General features: G+C 35.6%; 1 protein-coding gene across 1 annotated transcript in view; it reads left to right on the forward strand.

Moving 5' to 3' along the window:
• Positions 1 to 17,631, forward strand: part of LOC139694365 (cholesterol transporter ABCA5-like) — an 83,548-nt gene extending 65,917 nt beyond the window's left edge. Inside the window, exons 23-29 of the mRNA XM_071592869.1 lie at positions 2,000 to 2,146; positions 6,239 to 6,508; positions 7,262 to 7,422; positions 8,723 to 8,930; positions 10,573 to 10,664; positions 12,199 to 12,446; positions 13,982 to 17,631. Of these exons, the coding sequence (XP_071448970.1) occupies positions 2,000 to 2,146; positions 6,239 to 6,508; positions 7,262 to 7,422; positions 8,723 to 8,930; positions 10,573 to 10,664; positions 12,199 to 12,446; positions 13,982 to 14,082 (1,227 nt within the window). The 3' untranslated portion in view covers positions 14,083 to 17,631. The remainder of the gene's footprint in view (positions 1 to 1,999; positions 2,147 to 6,238; positions 6,509 to 7,261; positions 7,423 to 8,722; positions 8,931 to 10,572; positions 10,665 to 12,198; positions 12,447 to 13,981) is intronic.
• The last annotated feature ends 3,398 nt before the right edge of the window (positions 17,632 to 21,029 follow it).

The following is a 21,029-nucleotide window of genomic DNA, read 5'->3' on the forward strand; positions in this document are numbered from 1 at the left end:
ACCCAAAGGTCGCGGGTTCGATTCCCGCCTAGGTGGATTTTCCTCCATCTAGGGCTTGGTTGTATGTAATTGTCTTCAATATAATGTCTGTAATGTAGGGTTAGGTGGAAGAAGGGACAATTAGTCTCAACCTCGCCCAATTAAGTCGATAAATAAATAAATAAATAAATATTATGGTTAGGTACAGATTCAGGAACAGTGTGATCAATCAACAGCTTTCCTGGAGCAGATGTGGACTCTGACCACAATTTAGTTGTTATGACATGTAGCATTTGTTTCAAAAGGATAAGGCAGGGGTGGCGGGTTAGCAAATAGAATGTAGAAGCATAAATGGATTGACAAGGAAGGAGTACAAGCAGGCTGTAAAGGAAATCATGGAGGATGGTAAAGAACTAAGTACTATTGAAGAAAAATGGGAATGTATCAAGAAAGGGTTATCTAAAGCCGCAAAAGACACTATTGGAACCGTTAATGCGAAAAGGACTAGGAAACCATGGATCACAGATGAGATGATTACAAAGATGGATGAGAGGAGAAAATGGAAGAATATAAACTCTGAGTCATGCAGAAGGAAGGACTAAGAGTTAAATAATAATTTGAGACGGGTGAAAAATAAAGCTAAAGAATCATGGTGGAAGATGCAGTGTGAGGATATGGAAAGTTTGCAGAGGAAGGGTGAAATTGGTGCGCTATACAATAAGGTTAAAAAACTATGGGGAAGTAAGAAGGGAAGATCTGGGTTAACAGTTAGAGATAAATCATGTAAGATAATAGTTGAAAGAGCAAAAAACCAAAAGAGATGGAATGAAGATATAGAGGATCTGTATGGCAAAGAACTTAAGTCAACAAGCTTAGACATATAAAGAGAGCATGGCATAGATGAAGATAGCTTAGGTCCAGGCATACTCGACGAAGAGATAGAAAGAGCATCAAGGGAGATAAACTCAAATAAGGCCTTTCCACCTTGATAAAAATTGAAAAATGGAAAAAAATTGTACTTTCCATTGCTAAAAATATGAATTAATCAGAAGGAATGAATAAACAGTCTCCATGATATGTTTACATCACGACCATATTTTATGCATATTTTGGGTAGTTGTTTTTTTGCTATGCATCTATTAGCACATATAATCAAGAGTTTACTGTAATTAGAAAACAGAGAACTCAGCTTACTGTAAAGTTTTTTTTAATATGACCTTCCCAAGATACACAACTCTTTATTGTAACATCCAGGAATTAATGACTTGTATTTTGTGGGATAGGTTTAAAAACAATGTGAACTGAGAAATGAAAATAAGGTTTACTTTTTTTGGCAAAGTAACTTAAATTAGATTTCTCAACATTTGAGTTGGAAAGAATTAAATTACTCCTTTCTTTTTGAAGTGCCACAATTTGATTTTAAAATCCGATTGTCTGTTAAAAATTCCGAAAACTTTCTGCTAAAACATTTGCATCATCAGTTTGTAATACTGGAAGTACTCCTGGTACTCCCTTTCAGATGCTTTGGTGGTCATTGATAAACCAGAGAAATAACATGGTTCCTCATACAGGACCTTAGTGTACACTCACGGTGACTTATTTTACAAGTCAAATAAAATTGGTCCGCTCTTTATTGAGAGCAGCACATTGTACCCTTTCGCGTGCATAGGACTTGATTCACTCATACAATGTGCCTCTGATACCAAAAGCTTCAAGTTTCAGCAACAATAGATGATGGTTTTCATGGTGACCAGGGTTTTGTGCCTTAAACCTTAAAGCGAGTCATAGTCATAGTTCATAGTAATTGTAAATGTCTCATAAGGTCATTCTAATGGAAATAAATCTGTTACTTTTATGCTTTGCCTGATTTTACAGAGTGTGTTGGAATATTTTTTGCCATGTATAAAATTGTTCAAAGGACTTGTAGTTTGACTCATAGCATGAAAATTGAGCCCTTGGTCTCCCTTCCTTCCACCTATTTCATCAAATGACTTTTAACATATTATTTTCCTCATTACAGTGTACAAAGAAAGCACCAGTAAGTGAAGATATAGTAGAAAATAATGACATTGGGTCACATGAAGACACAGATGTCAAAGCAGAAAGACAGAAAGTAGCTCAGCTGTTGTCAAGTAATGTAGTTCAACCACCAGTGGTAATTCTTCAGGTATGTGTGTCACTTTCAAGTCCAGAAAACTGTGGTTCTCAGTGGTCAGTCACAGTGACATAAATTTTAACTTTCATTTCTCGATATAATTTTATTGGATCAAGAATCGGTTACAGACTTAAAAATTCATGTGCTTGTATCACATCAATGGCTAAGTTGTTTTTAATAAAATCCTTTGTTCATGGAACTTTGTAAATGCTCTCAAGAGCTGTGATGTGTTGAGGAGGGATCCTCCCCTCATCACAGAAATTAACTATTAATGAGATCAATTACATTTGATGGCATAGCAAACATGAGCCCTCCCTTTGGAAGCAGTTTTATATTTTCACCTCTTGGATGTTGGTCACAAGAACCAATTCTGGATGAAAAAGAGGTTTTCCTTTTCAGTAATGTCTTCAACTCAGTGTTTTTTTGAGAGCGGTCAGGCAGAGCTGGAGGGTACTAAACCCTGTGGCATGTGAAAATCAGTTTGGAAAATTGCTGGGTATATTCAGAGACATCAATTAGATGAATGCACTCCAGTCTACAACTCTCTATCTTCTAATATGTTTTATTCTTTATTTTTGTGGATTTCTATAGCTCTCTCCACTCTTCATCAAAGTGTAGCTTGGCACTCATCAGTACTCAAACCCCTTATTGCTATTGCCTCAGTCACACAATCCATCCACTTATGCCTTGGCCTTTTCTCATCTCCTCTTTTTAGTTGAAACCCATTCCAGAAATCTTTTGGTAAAAGTTCTTCTCCTATCAGCAAGACCATCATGAAAAGCATTCCAAACCCATTACTGAAAGTCATCCTCACTTCTAAAGCTTCCTCCAGGAAGGAAGTCTAACTTCTTTACTCATGGCAATGCTCCTCTTCCTCCGAGCTATTTCTTATTCCTTTCACTGCTTCCTCCAATATAACTACAGTAGAACTTCGTGAAACGAGCATAATTTGTTCCATGATCTTTCTTGTAAAGCAAGACACTCGTTTAGTGGAACAACTTTTTGCTTATAAATGAATGTAAATACAATATCGTGTTCCATGATGAAAAAATAAATTATGTACGAGGTTTTTTCAAAGAAAATTATGTATACATTGTTTAGGGTCATGGATCATGTACACCTTTTCTTCTATCATGGAATGAAGTAACCGGGAATTCAAACTTGATTTGTTAAAGCAAATAATAATTGAAGTAAATAGTTTATTATTTATGACATGTACATAATTGCTTTTTGCCAGAATGCTGTTTAGATACATTTGTTTTTACCGACGCTTCAAAAAGTTTTTTTAAATGCCACAGAATTATCATTAAATAAATTTCTGTTGTGCATTGCCACTTCCTCATTAAGGTAATGCCTTATCTGCACGGTACGATTCAACAGTTTCCTGTGATCTCCACATCACATTTAGCCCGCTGTTTTGGACATAACACTTCTTAAAGGCTCGTGACCTTTCTGATTGGAGAACAAGCAGGGGCTTAATTTCCAGGTCGCCGCTTGCATTTGTGCAAATTAGCATCGTGAGATGGCCTTTCATTGGCTTCTGGCCAGGCAATCTATTCTTTTCTACTGTTATGTGTAGAAATATAGGTTTACTTGTGTATCTTCTTTTAGAAGAGCCCCATCTCGTCACAATTAGAAATTTTTTGGCCCAGTAACCCTCAGAATATACAAGTTTCTTGAAGTCATCGATGAAGTCTCTGCTGCCTTTAACTCAGTTTGCTGCTTCACCATGCCCCACCAAGCTGTGGACGCTGTTTCTTCTGGTAAACTTCTCAAGCAACTCACAGCTCTCTTTAAATACTTCTTCAGCTCTTGATGATCCTGAAGTCTTTCAACGAGGTCTGCGAAAACCACTTTCCCCTTCTCATAAATTATATTCTTGTGTATAGTTTCCCATTCCAATTGCTTTTTCTTTATCCATAAGGAAAGCAGCCTTTCAGCAGTTTTAGAATATGTACCCATTGTGTAGGTATTCTTGTCACTCTTTTGAAGCATCTATCTCCTTAATTTTGTCCTTGTTCTTGAAGAAAATGCAAATTGTTGATGTTGACCAATTGTTGATGTGCGTACAATATCAGCCACAATTAAACCAATTGTTTCCAATTTTCAATGATTTTACTTTTCATTCCTACTGTTATTTTCATTCTGTTATAGTTTTCTTACACATTTTTCATCAGGCTTCACTGATGGACTATTACCTCTTCTTCCAACTAGACCATTGAAGTCACTTCAGAAAATTACTTCCTGACTGCTCAGTATATATATTCAAAGCATCCTTTAAACACCACTCTAAACTATCTTTTATGTTTATCGATACATCAGCACATGTGGAGGATATATTCCCATTACCACAACTGTAAACATTGTTACTCTCAGTCTAACTTTTAACATGCACTCATTGATTGCTTCCCAAAACAAAACTCTCTTCACAAAGTATTTGCTTAACATTGGATAAACTGGTTTTGCTGTTCTGCTCCTATCTATGCATTCTTAGACCCTTTCCCCTTCTGGCATGACACAGAAGACCCTTCTTGGTTATCCAGAAAAGGTATGCTCAGTGTTAAGGCTACTTTCTGAAACACCCCTTCCCCTGCTTGTTTGACTTAGCTCAATCCCACATCATAATGTGTCACCAGTTCTGGTAATTTTTATTGCAGCTCTTCAGTCAGGTTTCTTATTGGCTAACCTGTTATAAAAATTTCATAACTTATCGTCATTTGTTTCATGTATCTCGTCAAGATCTTCCTCTGTAGTTCTACCTGTTCATGTTTTTCACTAATCACCTGGAAAGAGAAAAAATAACCAAAAGTATTGATGCTTATCAACTCTTGTGAACATTTATGTTGAACCTATGGGCATCCATTGAGGCCAATCGATACCACCTAGGATATGATTGTCCTGAAAGAGTTGACATGATCCCCCTCCCAATTTCAACATTATTGAACTACCCTAAGCCCTAAACCTGCAGATGTCTTTTCTCAACAGTGCAAGTAATTATTAAATTAATTATTCCAGTATGTTTGCTGAAGCAGTTGACTTTTTCTAGTCATTAAACATTGCTTACTTGTTTTAGTTTTGAGTTGAATGAAGGAATGTACTTCTGTGAAGTGCTTCAGTGGCATGGAATCCCTGACTAAGGATCTTGTTCATCATTTTTATTCAATATCTCAAAGAACTTGGAGACATGTTTGAAACACTAATTTTTTTATTTTGCATTAATCCAAAAACAGCACTTTAGCCTTTACATTGGATTTTTAATAATATATGTAATAATAGAAACAATTACAAACACCCAAGCCCTAGATGGAGAAAAACTCACCATGGTGGGAATCAAACCCACAACCTCTGGGTTGGCAGGTGAGGATGAGCCACCGGGGCTCGCTAAATAATAACAACAAATGATAACATTGTTAGAATTTTTAAAAAAATAATTACCTGTATGGTAGTCACGAGATGGGTCATTCAAAATGCTCATGGCGTAGGCTCTTTTGGTCAAAATTCTATCAAGTATGTTTTTACCTTTGGAGAATTGCAAAGAAACTGCGGGAGATGTCGCAACAGTAACTTTTAACGAAGTCATCTGCTAATGTGCATTTCAATGCAACAATTTCAGAGTGTAAAATTCTTTCGCCTCAACTGGGATTCGAACCGGGATCCCTCAAAAGTTGAGTGCTTTAGCAAGTTAAGCTATCGAGGCGTCCTCTTAAATCCCAGTCAACGCAAATGATTTTTAAACTCTGAAATTGTTGCTTTGGAGAATTGGTTTGATGTTTCCTCCAGGTGGTATAAATGTTAAATATGATTTTTATTTCCAATTTAATCACTTTCAAATAATAAAACTATTAGAACACAATAATATTCTGCCAGAAACACTCGGTCACTAATGAAAAATAAAATTTTACTGAGAGTAAAGCTATTTACAATATGCATTTTAATGTATGTATGTGATGTGTTGAATAAATTCTTTTAGTAGAGGTTAAAATATTTTCCTATTTTTGAGCATAGTGGCTGAACGATTGAGAAGTGTTTTGAATATTTGAAAGTTAAGGCTATCATATGACCAGTGTGTAGTTAAACTGTTCTGCTAAACCATTAAAATTTCAGAACTTGAGGAAAGAATATCAAAAGTCACCCCTGGGAATCTTTGAAAGCTGTACTCGGTGTGCTTGCTGTGGAAGTGGCAATGATGGTGAGGGAGGAGAGGGCACAGGAGAGGCAGGGGGTGATGGGACACATGGCAGGAAGGTGGCAGTTCGCAATCTCTCCCTAGCCGTGGATGCTGGGGAGGTGTTTGGACTGTTGGGCCACAATGGTGCCGGGAAGACGACCACTATGAAGATCATGATAGCAGAGGAAGCACCAACAAGGGGGAGGGTGAGTAACATTAGCAGCATACCACATTGTTTTGCAATGAATTCAATGGTAGCAGTTCCAAAAGAATATTCTGAAATAAGACACAAATAACATGCTGGAGTCATTCGCTAATGTGGATTACAATGCAACAATTTCAGTGTTTAAAAATGATTCGCCTTGGCCAGAATTCAAACCCAGGGGTGCTTCAGCCAGGTAAGCAACCAAGGCATCCTCTTACACTCCGAGATTTTGGTGTCCTTAAAGGAACAAAATGTTGTGATAAAATACTGTACATATAATGTCACAGACATTTGTCATTGTGTGTGATGCACAAACTGAAATTTTTACATTGCAAGGCAAATGATGTTTAAACTTTGAAATTGGTGCATTTCAAGTGGAGTAATGAAGATATTCATAGTAAGTAATTTGCTCTTGTTTAACCAGTAATCATAATTTTTATTTCTACACTGGAACCTCATAATACAAGCGTGATCCAATCTGCGATCTTTCTCGTAGAATGAAACACTCTTAGTGAATCATTTTTTTCCATATACCTTTAATGCCTTTAGAATTTGCGAAGGGATATTTATATATGTGCTAATCCAATAAGGCCCCTCTTTGAGTAGCAATCAATCCATGCAACAAATTTGAATCAAAAATATGATGGTGCTACTTAATTCTTTTCTGAGGTATTCCATATGAATTTGCTCGTAAATGCATTCTTTATAACATTTCAGGCAACTTAATCTTTGTATTTCCATCTCTCTATCACAGGTGCAAATTGGAGGTCATAACATCACATCCAATATTGCTGAAGCATTCCAACTTATGGGTTATTGCCCACAGCATGATGCCCTGTGGAAGAACATTACTGTACGTGAACACCTTGAGTTGTATGCTGCCATCCGAGGTGTTCCACCCATTGATATTCCTATGTGAGTATTCACTGAAGGCATATTTTCAATCTCTTTTAATCATATTCTTCTTCTCTTTACATAAATTTCTTCTTATTATTTTTTCTTTCATTAATCATTTTATTTTACTCAATTGGCTAATTCCATTTGCAAAATTGCATAGTTAATTCTTCATCCAAACAAATACATTTATGTGCAAATACATATGTAATTATAAAATAGTGAGAATTAAATGAAAAACTTGAATTAAAGAAAAAATAAAAATTTATAAAATGACATAAATTTTTTTACTTAATATTATGAACTAATAAATATAATCATAGGATGTAAATTTTAATATTCTTGATTGGTATTGAAAAAGCATTGCTAATGGATTACAAATGGCTTTAGAACTGAATGACTTTAATCCCTTTCAGCAAACATCTGTCAATCTTAATTATTATAACAAGATCCCACCAATATCACAGACCTATAAATCATTATTTTTGTATTCATGCTCTGATGCTAAATTTATATATATAGGTATATCATCCAAAAACTTGGCAACAAGTTTAACTCAGGCTGAGATGGTATTCCAAACTTAATTATGAAAAAATCTTTCTTAGCAATTAAACAGCATTTGCTTTTCGTATTAATTGAATCTCTTCGATCTGGTTAGTTTCCACTCCACCCAAAGTAGCCAAAGTCATAGGCATGTATAAGGGTAAGGGTAATAAACTACGTATGAGTTCATATAGGCCAATCTTCTTATTAAATAAATTTGGGGAAATTTTGAAACTGTTTTTTATAATGGGCTAATGATCTGCTTGGAAACCCAAAATTGACTATCCACCTCAGAATACGGCTTTAGGAAATCCAGACCTACTTCCACTGCCTCATATCAAATTATCAAGCAGATTTTGTCTGATCTGGACAACAGATCTGAATCTGCAGCACTTTTGTTTGACTTCTCCAAGGCTTTTGACCATGTTAACCATTAATTACTAATGTCAAAGCTCCTTATCTGTTGAAATATATGTTCCACTCTTTTGATAAATATAACTGCTACGATAATTTGGAAATATCATTTTCTCTGACTGGCCTATATCTGTTAAGCAAATCCTTGGGCGAAATATTTATTTGATTTGATGTATCATTAGTGTAAAGGACACAGTAACTCCCCGATTTAATGCTTTTAATTCATCCTGATAATATCCATGTATGTGGGAAATTGCATGGCTGAATATATTTTAAGCGTTTATTTATTGTCACTTGTTTCCTACTTTTCATTGATTGGCCAGTCGAATGCAGTTGAAAACTGAATTTTTGTTCCAAATTTCAGCGTTGTTGATGCATATCTCACTGGTTTGCAAATACATGAGCATGCAAACAAGCAAAGCCATCAATGTAGCGGAGGGACACGTCGTAAGCTGAGCTATGCAATGGCAATGGTAGGAGGTCCAAAAGTAGTCCTCATGGATGAACCCAGTACAGGGATGGACCCTAGATCCAAGCGCTTCCTGTGGGACACCATCTTGGCCAGTTTTCAGGTAAGCAGCAACCACATGCAGGTTGGGTGCCACTGGAGGACATATACCAAAATATTTTAAGAGCTCTCTAGTAACTTACTTCAGCTTAAAAATTGAATTGAAGTTCATTTGATGCATGCAATCTTCTTTTGACAATTTTTATAATTAGAGGGAATAAAAACTAATTTCAGCTGAATTATTTATTCTCACTCTTACTTGGGAGGTTGTTGAGGAGATGTCATTCTTCTGAACCCTCCTCACTTCTGTCTCATAAGCCTAGGAACACAGCAAGACGAGGTCACAGTGGGAATACATATCATAGTTTAAGGCCACAAAGCTGGGGCTTTCCCTTGTCAGAAATGTTATGTTTTTAGCCATGTGTCTTTTTTAATGTGTAAGATCATAAGAGATGATTGAGGGAAGGGAACCCTACTTATAGCCATAGGAACAGTATACCTTAAATAATGTGTTGCAACTGTTTAAATGTGCCTCAGCAATTTTGTCAGATGGACAGAAGAGTTCATTAATACAATGGGAATATTTATGATGTTGGTATAAATATCAAATGGCAAATCCCTAAAACTGAACATTTTTAGTCGCCTATGCTCTAAGTTTCACTTTCAATTAATGGTGACATCAGCGCACACTGTTAATGCATTAATAGAGTGTTACAATGTTTCATGTTGGAGTGTAACTATGAAGCTTTGGTGGTGTGTGCCTTCTCAAATTGTATGCTGGAGAGGTTATAATGATAATTCTCTCTTCATTTTACCCCTAGTTGCACTATAATGGAAATATAATACTGTACAGTAATGATGAAAGTTTTAAGCCGAGTCTTCATTAATAAATATTATTTCAGTAATCCAACATAAATGCATAATTAATAATTGCATGAACATAAAAATATGCTTTTTGCTGAATTATCAAAAATGTTGGTCATGGGAAACAATAGGGTAAATTTATTTCTGCGTTAAGAAAAATATCTATCGATTCAATAAGAGTTGTTAAAATTTTTCTAGTGTTCTGAGAGATGAAATAAGTATGTCAAGATTAATGTAAGAAATGAGCAATTTTTGAGGAAGACATCATGTATAGGCCTCATCAATATTAAAGGAATAAAAGTAAACATCCATTTCATGGCAAAGCACTTACAAACCTGTTTAAGGAAGTAATGATATTTGTAAAATGAGGTATGCCTGAATGTAATTTTTCCATGAAAATTTTGAACATCCACTTGCTCATAAAAGTCAAGTATATCATGGATTATTTATGTAATCACCCATATTTCTCAGGGATACTTGTGACGTTCTTCTCTTGTCTCTTTCCTTGCTTACTTCCCGTACTTCCTCACTCATATTGCAAACAATGAGATAAATGGGCATTTTATATCCTCATCATTAATCAAGGTTTCATATAAATCAAAAGGTTTTTTCTCCTGTGTTGTGGCAATTGTGTGATTTAGTTCATTTGATGCTTCTAGGAAATGAAATGCATTAGTTATGGCTCTGATGGAATATTTTTAGTGGTGATTTTTATTGTAAAAATATGGTGAGAGTAACAATGTTCTTAGCTTATTTATGTAGCATAACCAATTGATATTGAATATAAAATCCATAGAAATGTGTATAATTCTTAAACATACCCCATCTCTTCTCATTTTTAGGGTACCCGTGGTGCAATATTGACAACACATTCAATGGAAGAGGCAGATGCTTTGTGCTCTAGAGTAGGGATCATGGTTCAGGGAGAACTAAGGTAAGAGTTGCCTAGGGGAGTGTTAGGTAGTTAAACCTCATGTTGTAAACCTTCATTGACCACCAATCTGGTCCGACTGAACTGTCTTAAATAACACCAATCTAGCTTCACAAAGCAAGACAACAGATCTCAATTCGCCAAACACATCTTGGAAAAGAATCATACCAGTGACTTCACACCAAACATTCTTCATTCAGAAAAAGAAAGGACAGAAGGTTGCATGCTTTGGAGGAGTTGGAAATTTGTCAATCCCTTCTGTTGGATAGATTTGAGGTGGTCAACGAAACAATATACCTCTCCCGTTCCCCCTCCTAATTTCCTAAAAGACTTGACAGGTGACATACATGAAAATATTTTCAACTTATATAGCCTGGCTCTAAAGTGGAGGAAGGTAGGGGGAGTAAGAGAGAGGGGGTAAGTCAAGTACTGGTGCAGCCACCTATCAGTGGGCTAGGGGAGGGAGGGGTGTTTGTCTGCAATGGTATGACTCCCATTAAGGGACAGTCGATGGTCATCACTGCCTTGGTGGGGGTGGGGTTGGCGGGGAAAGATTTCGAAGTCTTTAAGGAAATTAGGAAGGGGGAACGGGAGAGGTATATTGTTTCGTTGACTACCTCAAATCTATCTTTCCCCGCCAGCCCCACCCCCACCAAGGCAGTGATGACCATCGACTGTCCCTTAATGGGAGTCATACCATTGCAGACAAACACCCCTCCCTCCCCTAGCCCACTGATAGGTGGCTGCACCAGTACTTGACTTACCCCCTCTCTCTTACTCCCCCTACCTTCCTCCACTTTAGAGCCAGGCTATATAAGTTGAAAATATTTTCATGTATGTCCCTGATGATGATGTGCAGCATCGAAACCATGGTCGTGTGAAATAATAAATATTTATGAGGAAGTGCGAAGTTTCTTTCTCGATTCTTATTAGAATGTTTTGGTAACCTTTTCATTGCAAGCCGAATGATTTGTTATTTTAATCTGAGGAATTCCATTTCATTTTAAAAGGAATGGACATTATTATAAAAATTGAGGAAATAGATTTAATTTTGTTTGTAGTACATCTTTTTTTCATAAATTTTTATCCATGTAAAATGGATTGAACAAAAAAATAATATAATTATTTATTTAATTGCTTCAATGGTGAACATCGTTAAACATTTAGAAAATTGGCCATTAGGGTACTCAATGAAGGTCTAAGACTTTGGTCAGTTGTTGCTTCAAAGGATATAAAATATCTATTTGTATTTATTTTTGTTATTTGTATTCTACCATTTAAGATGGTAGAATACCAATAATTGGATAGACACAGACTGCGCGGCAATGGGGCTGCCTTACCTCTCTTAACAAAACACAAGATGAAATAGCCTGAAAATTACTTTTAATTCATCTATAATAAAAGACTACCTATCCAATCATACTTTTAATATAAATAGTAAAATGTGGCAGTGCATCACATAATTTCCTAAAATTCTCAAAAATGTAAAACACTTTCAAAAGAGGTCGGATTGGTACATGTTTTCCACTTTTTTCAGATGCCTTGGGTCCACTCAGCACCTGAAAAATCTTTATGGAGCTGGCTACACTTTAGAAATGAAAGTTCGTGGTGGTGATTCCACACCCACAGCGTCTGTTACAGACCGGCAGGCGGGACTCCGTGCCTTCGTTTCATCGCTCTTCCCTGATGCCACGGTTGAGGAGAGCTTTGCCGACCGTCTTGTGTTCTGTGTACCTCAGCATGCTGTGACATCATTAGCACAGTGTTTCACTCAGCTTGAGAAAGGTAAGATCAGTGGACTTAGTCCTTATAGACCTAGGAATAGTGAGAGCAAGATTTAAACAAGTACTATTCACTAGTTGACTGCATGTGCAAGGTTTGACAATGAAATCCCTATTTTAAATATACATGTACATAACATAAAATGGTTTGATTGGGGAGCTGGTACATGGGTAATTCATTAAGTCATTAGAAATAAAATTAAAAAATGCCCTCATTTAGAAATGAAAAAAATTCTCTTCCATGAAGACAATGTATGGGTTCACACCTGCATAATTACAATGGCAAAAATTGTGGAATTAGTGTTGGAATTATTATAATATCCACCGTATTCAACAGATTTGCCCATCAGTGACTTGTTTTTATTTCCGAACTAGAAAAAATGGCTCTGTGAAAACAATTCATGCCAAATGCGGTGGTAATCATCAACACATCCATAGAACCTTCTGTAATTCTACTCTTTGGATGGCTTAAAAAAGTTGGAGAAATGCTGGGAAAAATGTATCATGCTAAAAGAGGATTATGTTTAAAAATTTTTAAAACACTTACTAAAATAATTTGTTTTTCTATTTTTTCCAAGGAATTATTGAATGAAGAAGCATAGTTTTTTCATTGGAATAATTAAGAAATACACTTTAACACATTTTAAATTGGTAATTAACAATTCCCCTTGATACTCCTTTTTACTAGATTTCCTATTATGCTTCTGACTCAATTCTTCTGATCATATTCCTTTAATCATCCCATATAAACCCAAGTAACTGAAGTTGTATGAATTTGAAGTATGATGTTTTTGTGACCTTTTTATGGGAAGTATTTTTTACTTATTCATCATTCTTAAAGTGATATATTTTAGATTTATCATTAAGGCAGTGGCTTCTCAAGCATTGGTACATTTATACCCTCTGAAAATGACTAATACATCTTGCTGGCTGTGAAAAGCATCAATTTATTATTTTGGTAAAATTAAATAAAGTTAACAATGCACCAATTGCAAAACTTATGACAGCCTTTACTTTCTCTCAGATAGCTTTGCATATATTGTTTATGCTTACTCCATTGTAAGGTAAGAGTTGATGGTAATTTACTCCCTGTTATCCACTCTTTAATTTCAACCTGATAATTCTCTTGAATTTTCTTAATTCTAGTGAGGTAATTGGTACATTTTTAACTGGAATAGCTAGTGTATTGAAATGTGAATACAATAATTTCCTAGGGTAAAATTCATTCGCCTTGATTGAAATATGAACCAGGATCCCCTGATTTCCTCCCCATCACTTCAGTCAGTTAAGCTCCTTAGGCATCCTTTCATATAGTGAATTTCTAAGGATTTCTGATGAATTATCATGTACACGATGACACAAAGTAATTTTACATGCTGTCATCAGGTCAAAGCCCAAGTTCACATTGGACAGATTCACATAAACTTTAGGAAATACCCTGACAGTAACCTTATTAAAGTCATGTTCCCATGTTCGCACGATTATTTCCGGGTAAATTATTTTTTTCCACCCTGAAAGAGAAATTTTTGTTCCTTGCAGCTAAAGTGGAGCTGGACATAGAAGAGTACAGTTTCAGTCAAACTACTCTTGAGCAAGTGTTCCTCAAGTTTGCGCACTATGATGAAGTGAGCGATGACTGAGACGGGCCCCCCCTGTCTGACGTACCAGGAGCTTGGAGTGCCGAAACACTGCTGTGAAAGTAAAAAAGAAATGTGTGACAAGAAAACCTTGTCACTTGCTGTGGCCTCTAGTCATATGCCCGTATTCACCATCCATACTGGTTTTCCACTGGCAATTGTGTTCAATTGCTTTCTTATGCATCCGGTGGTCAAATAATAATTTTCCAATGGCTAGTTTCTTCTCTTATCAAAACAACTGATGAGTGGTCACTATTTACGGCAGAAAAAAGGTATTAAGTACTGGTTGACGGAATTCAGGGGGATTCACATGTAAAAAGTAACTTGTATTAATGGCATAGGACTTGCTGTAAAAGGTACAGCTCTCAAAAAAATCCTATCTAGAAGTGTGCATTTGAGAAGTTCCATATCTTATGCGGCAATGCATTTCTCCCAGGTGGGCCGATGTTTTTGTGAGGCCATGGATATTGTGGAGAATGCTAAACTAGGTGAAATTGTTGAAACCGTTCATAAGGAAATGATTCCATGAAGTTAATGATATGAGAGGAGAGTGAGTGTGGGAGTGAATGAGGTTTGCTTGGGTGTAATTCACGCAAGTTGTTTGCGTGCAGGACTTAGCATCCTTGCGTATGTTATAGATTAGGGCTCAATATTTTTATATGCATTCAAAAGACATTTGTTGAAGCACTTTGCAATTATTTGCACACTTTCATGGGTATTACTTGAAATTTCAACAAATGAGCCCAGTTGGTTGTTTTTTTTTAACTTTTGCGTGTAGTGAATGGTGTCTGAGCTTTTTTATTGTAATAAAAATCATCTATTGTTGAAAGTGTGCAGTGCATAGTTTGTGCATCAAACTATTTTGTTGTAAACGTGTTTGTGCTTATTACAGTGGCATCATGAGGAACCTGTTTTACAGGGAATCATTAGGAAAAGTTGCAAGAGTTTACAAGTTGTTGTGATTTGATTGGAGGCTGTTGAATAAGAAGACTATAACTAATTTTAGGAAAGTTAAAACATGTAGCAGCAAGTAGTGTGTTTTGAGAGTCATATTTTCTTCTTTTGTCACAATGAAGCTCCGTTGTTTTTGTTACCAAGAAGATTTTTCTTCTTACTCATGATGAATGACAAACTAGACCTTTTTTCCCATTAGGACTGCTTTCAAAGAATTTATCAGCTTTATCCAGGTGTTATTGATAGCATTTTTTTCACACATCTGTGGAAAGCACGAGCAACTCAAGTCAAGTTTGAGTGACTGAGTTATACTTTTTAACAATCTATGAAGGCTCATCTTTTTCTATATGTTCCCAGTGCAACTCTTTTATCTTGAGTCCCTGGACTGAAGTTCCTGGCACAGCTTCTTAGCTTCCGTTTCTTATTTTTTTTAAAAAAGGTGACCTCCCTTTGACAACAACATTAGAGGGTCATGTCAAATGTTATTTTTTTTTGTTTTGCATTTATTTATATTGTGTACTTAATTTTTTCTGTTGATGTTTAAATAATGTAGCTGACAACATGCCTACTGCATGCAGTATGATTTTGTGGAGAATTCAATTTATTCATACTCTCCATGTATGCTCTCTGCAAAGATTTAAGGTTTCTAGACTGTGATTAGTATTGTTGGGGCATTCTTATTCATTATTTAAGAGTTATCCAAGTTAAAGATTGGTTCCTCTGAGGCATGTTATGCAAGTATATTCTTCAAATGCCCGAGTGCCTGAAAGGTGGTTTCTATGTTAAATTAAGCAAGGGATTAATGCAGTGTTTACTAATTGAGAATGAAAGCATACAAGAGAATTTTGTTGACAGTATTGGTGTTGTGATACACTGAAGTATTTGTTGGTACTACAGTTGTGATATTTGTGCATATTTCTATATAATTTGATAGACATGTGGTATACCTTATTTTATATTAGTTGATTTACGGGTTATTGTGAAAAATGGTCAGTTATGTAGATGGTTGTTGGGGTTTTAAAATTCATTTCCTCACCATTTTGTTATTCTTCTAGTCAGCTTGACCATCCATTCTTAATGTTAATTAGTTGTCAAAGTGTATGAACCAATGTTTTTTTTTAATGAATCATTCATGTAGCAAGTGCTTTGAATTTAAAAAAAAATACTCTTTAGATAATTGCAAAGCAGAAAAGTTTATAATTGGTTTTTTGAATGGTTCCTAGCCAAGGCTAAGTTTACTATGAAAAAAGATTTGGTGTAGAGCAGTGGTTCTCAACCTTGGCATGGCCATCATGTGTTAGGGGTTTTCATGTAGTGAAGTGTTGTTGGTATAATGTATGCATATGTGTGTGTGGAAGAGAGAGACATATTGCCACCATTCCAATTAATTCATTGAAGAGCTGTAAGCAAAAGCATCTCTGGAGAGGTTCAAATAATGATTGCATGGAGAGCAATCACATTTTGCTGAATCAACTCATTTCTCCCTCATAACTGATTAATGAGAATAACTTAAAATGAACATCACCCATTTAGACTAATTATGCATGCTGTGTACTCAAATTGGTTCATTTTCCCATATTTTGAAAACTTTTCTGTGTCTCGCAGAAATAAATTATCCATTTTTTCAACTAACTGCCATTGTTCAATGTAATTCACTTGAAAACTTGGAACATATTCACATTATTATATACCCTTTTAAGAGAGATTTGACTGACTATGCTCTTTTAGATTTTCAGTATTAAACACAGTATTGAAATTGCTCCCATACCTACTTAGTATTTTAAGCATGTAATATAAATAATATTAGCTAAGATTTCACGTGAATGCAGTCACATGGCATTCTGATATGAAATTAACTTTATCAGTATTTTCTTTTTTTTTTTTGACTCCCACAATTTGCAATATTTCCATGTAAAATTTTTCAATTTACACACAGCCTGATACTTTATGTAGGAAGCAGTGAATTTTAAAGTTCATTAAATGGCAGTTTTAATTGGGATGTCCAAGGGTCAGGCGAAGGTGAAATTGTTATGGATTTAAATACGGGTTGAGAACCATTGAGGTAGAAATTTGATAGAAACCTGAGCAAGTCCCAGTCTATATACTTACTTCAAGAATTTATGGTGTTTTTCCAGGATGTTTTTGCGACATAAACACTCCCTGTTCACGATCTTTAATCTGCTACTTATCAGATATCAAGAATGCTTGATTCCTTTTAATCGATTGAGTCTATGATTTCATTTTGAGTATTGCCAATGTGTAAAGTTACAATTGGCAGTAGGTATGCTTCTGCATTACAGCAGCTGTTTGAAATAATGATTGCCAGCTATAGGATTGTGAATTTATTAGTTTTAGTGAATATGCCAATTAAATTTAGCTAGCTTGCTCAAGTTTCCTGCTATCATGACATTTAGTAGAGTATTGTTTGAAAGTGGTGCTAGTCAATTACTTGGATGGGGTGAAATATTTTACAGTCAATTGCCATGTATAATGTTGAATGTATTTTAATTTTTATATAAGGAAAGGGTTAAGAAATTGTTATTCATATTTAGTTGTCTCTCTGTAGTAAATGTTCATTAAAAAAGAAGTTCAAACTTATTTCATGAAATGTTTGTGGTTAGTTTCTGGTGTTCAAATCATGGCCAGTTTAACCCAATTGAATACAACGTTATATCCTTTTGATCTTTATCTATTATGTGGTATCTGAAGGAATCAAAATAGTTTATTTAATATTGTCTTTTTTTAAGATTTAGACCTTTGAATATCATGTAAATAAAACTTCTGAGATAAACACAATTTTTGTGCATTTATTTGTTTTACCACTTTGATCAATCACGCCAATTGAAATATGTTCATTCAATTTTTCATCAATTGTAATAATCAATCAATGATCCTTAGACTCCCTGGACTTCTCCTCATGTACTTTGAGGATAGGTTTAGGAGGATTCTGTTTCAAAGAAAAATTACTGATGAACCTTGTGTGTATCATGGCTAAACAAGGTAAATAATTTGAAGAACCCAAAACTCAGCCCCAACTTTTCTTTAGACATTTTAGATAATCTTCAAAGAAAACTGAAAAACACACAAGTACAGAGAGTGAAAGACAAAATTTCAGCAGAGCCAAGCAACAATTTGAGCCTCAACTTTATGCTAGTAGCTGCATGGAAGAGCACATAGAACAGAAGGGTTCAATTATTGGAAAGCTTTTTGAACAAAATGCTTCTGTTGAAGTATGCATTTTCTGCTATGTAGTGGTACCCTTTTGTATCTGAGCTATGACCACTGAACAAACTCTGTGATGCCTATAACCCACTTGAAAATCAACGACTACATTGAAAGAGGTAATGTTGGTGAGTTACAGGAGACTAGTATATCTTCTTGGTAAAAATGAATAGCATTTAGTGTATTTATTTTTATAGTTAATAATATGTTTATAAGCTTTCTAAAACTTATCTAAATATTTAACTTACCAGTGAAAAATCTTTCAACTGTCATAAGCAATGAATACATCTATTGCTAAAAGTACTCACTGGATGACTAATTTAAAATTTACTTCCAACTAATAGAGGCAATTTTTAAATATATGTTCGAGAATGTGAAATCTATGTACTATTTTACAGAAAAATAATTGATATTTTTTTGCAAATATTGTGAAATACTTTTGTTAAAAGCAAGTCTATTTAGGTGACATTTATGTTAATTTTAGATATTTTTGTGCTATAGATAAAAAAATTGCCCCTTTCACAAATGCATCACGCTTGAACCTTCATGAAGTCATAAGTTGACATCCATCGATTTTGTTGATCGAATTCTAACTCGGTAAGGTTTACTGTTTATAAAATAATATCCTCTGAATAATCAGAGACGTCTCTTTTTGCACAGAGATGTCACTCTACTGACTGTTTTCCTGCACTTCCCCATACCACTACCCTTGTGTATTAAAAAACCCATTACTTTCTTGAATAACTACTGATATGAATTCACAAATTATCGTTTTCTGGTCGCAATCGTGTGTTCTTTTGAAAACCGTCTTCGCTCATATATGTGATATAAAAGCTAACAACGAATGCCGTAGCCAACCAAAGTCTACATTGATGAATGGACATATAAATCTGTTTCCACTGTCTGTTGATTAATCCACTTTGAAATGATAGAGAAATGCTGGATATATGAGCGACAGACAAAAAATCAGTAAATTTCATGATAAAGGACTACTGCGCTAGGTTTCAATCGTTTGGAGTTCAGCAAAATAACTTAAGTTTGATGAAATAATGGAGTCAATAAAATACGGATATGCGGTCAATATACAAAACCCTCGTCCATTTCATAACTGTAGCACGTCCATTTCATAACTGAAGACGACTTCACTGGTCATCAATCGATCCAAGTGTGAATAAATCTTATCATTTAACTTAACACTTCATGAAATAATTTATTTTTAATGCACGTAGGAAGACGTCTCTCTACGCGCGGGGAACTGAACCAAGGAGTCCGCTTTTTCTTTTTCTCCGCTCCCTCGCACATACGCTCAGGAATTATTCCATCACTTCGTTGAATTAACTGCTGATTTGAAAAAATAAAATCATGATTTTCGGCCGCAACGTGAGTTCTTTTGAAAAAGATCTTTGCTCCTATCTTTCATATGGAACGTAATGAAGAATTCCATAGCCAATGTGTGCACTTGTAATATAGCCAAATAAAATCCTTACAAGATACTTTAAACGTTATTCCATAGTACCTACACCGATTTGTCGACTAAAAGGAATACATTACCTGCGAATGTGATGGGATGTTCTTGTTTGAAATAGAAATATGTAGACTACGCGACCGATAGACAAAAAATCAGCTAATTTCATAAATATACTAGAATTCGTGAACTTAATATTTTAATGGCGACTAAGTGAAACAAATAAAACACACTTGTGAATGATCAAGCGCAATAAACCTTACGATTTATGAAATAATGGATTTTGAAAATAATTAGGGAGACGTCTCGCCGCGCTCGGTGAGGCTAGTTCCGGAGTCCTCTTTCTCTTTTCCTCTCCTCCCCGCTTCCCCTCGCCTAGCGCGGAGCCTGGAAATCGCAATGCGCTACGGTTGTACAGGATGAAGTTTTCGCTTCGCAGGATCGTTTTTCGCGTGGTAGTTACTGGATCCCACCCTCCGTCATCATGATGCTCTCTTAAGTTCCACTCGAACTTGATTTTCAACTCATTTCGACGGTCCATGGTTGCAGAGTTAAAGGCCGAACAAAGTTGCCAACCGTGTTGTATCGCAATTCCTTCGTTTTTTCCACCTTCCCTTATTTGACTTCTAATTATCTCCGTTTGACTCTAGCCCGTGTTCGTATTCATCCTCGAACTGACCTTCAGCGATCCTTCGGTCGGCAGATTTCCCATAATTTGACCTTGAAGTCCTCATTTCCTTCTTTTTATTCTGCGAGAAGAACGACGATTTTTCGAGTTCGTGCCTGAGAAGTTAAAATTTGTCCTTCAATAAACGCGCTTCAATTCTGTTGAGAGGCGCTGTACGCGCCTCCAAGCGCCCAATTCGAAATGAAAAACGTCTTATTGAACTATCTCTTGGGGTTTAAACCAATTATTGGAGAACAGCGCCGGGCCTATTGCCCTGGCCGATAGATGATAAATATTTGCAGTAATTTCATTTTCAATGTTGAGGGATCATTATATCAATCCTTGGTGACGCCAATCAAAACCACACGCATGTCGTGAGATTAGGCAATTGTCGTCCATAAATGAATTGTGGACACTGAATTTCAAGGATGTATTGACTTACTCTAGTGGCATCGGTCCTGGATTGAATAGGAGTTTATTAATAGTTCCCATAGAACACCCACCTCCAGTATCTACGCTTCAGTGATTGTACGTAATTTACACGCAAATACACATTTCATAAATGTAATGTGTACACTTATGGTGAAAGATCCCTTGAAAATACAGGTATAATAGAAAGATTCGGTACTATGCCAATAAAAC

Source organism: Hetaerina americana, unplaced genomic scaffold (assembly GCF_022747635.1).
Source record: "Hetaerina americana unplaced genomic scaffold, ioHetAmer1.1.p SCAF_5, whole genome shotgun sequence".
NCBI lineage: Eukaryota > Metazoa > Arthropoda > Insecta > Odonata > Calopterygidae > Hetaerina > Hetaerina americana.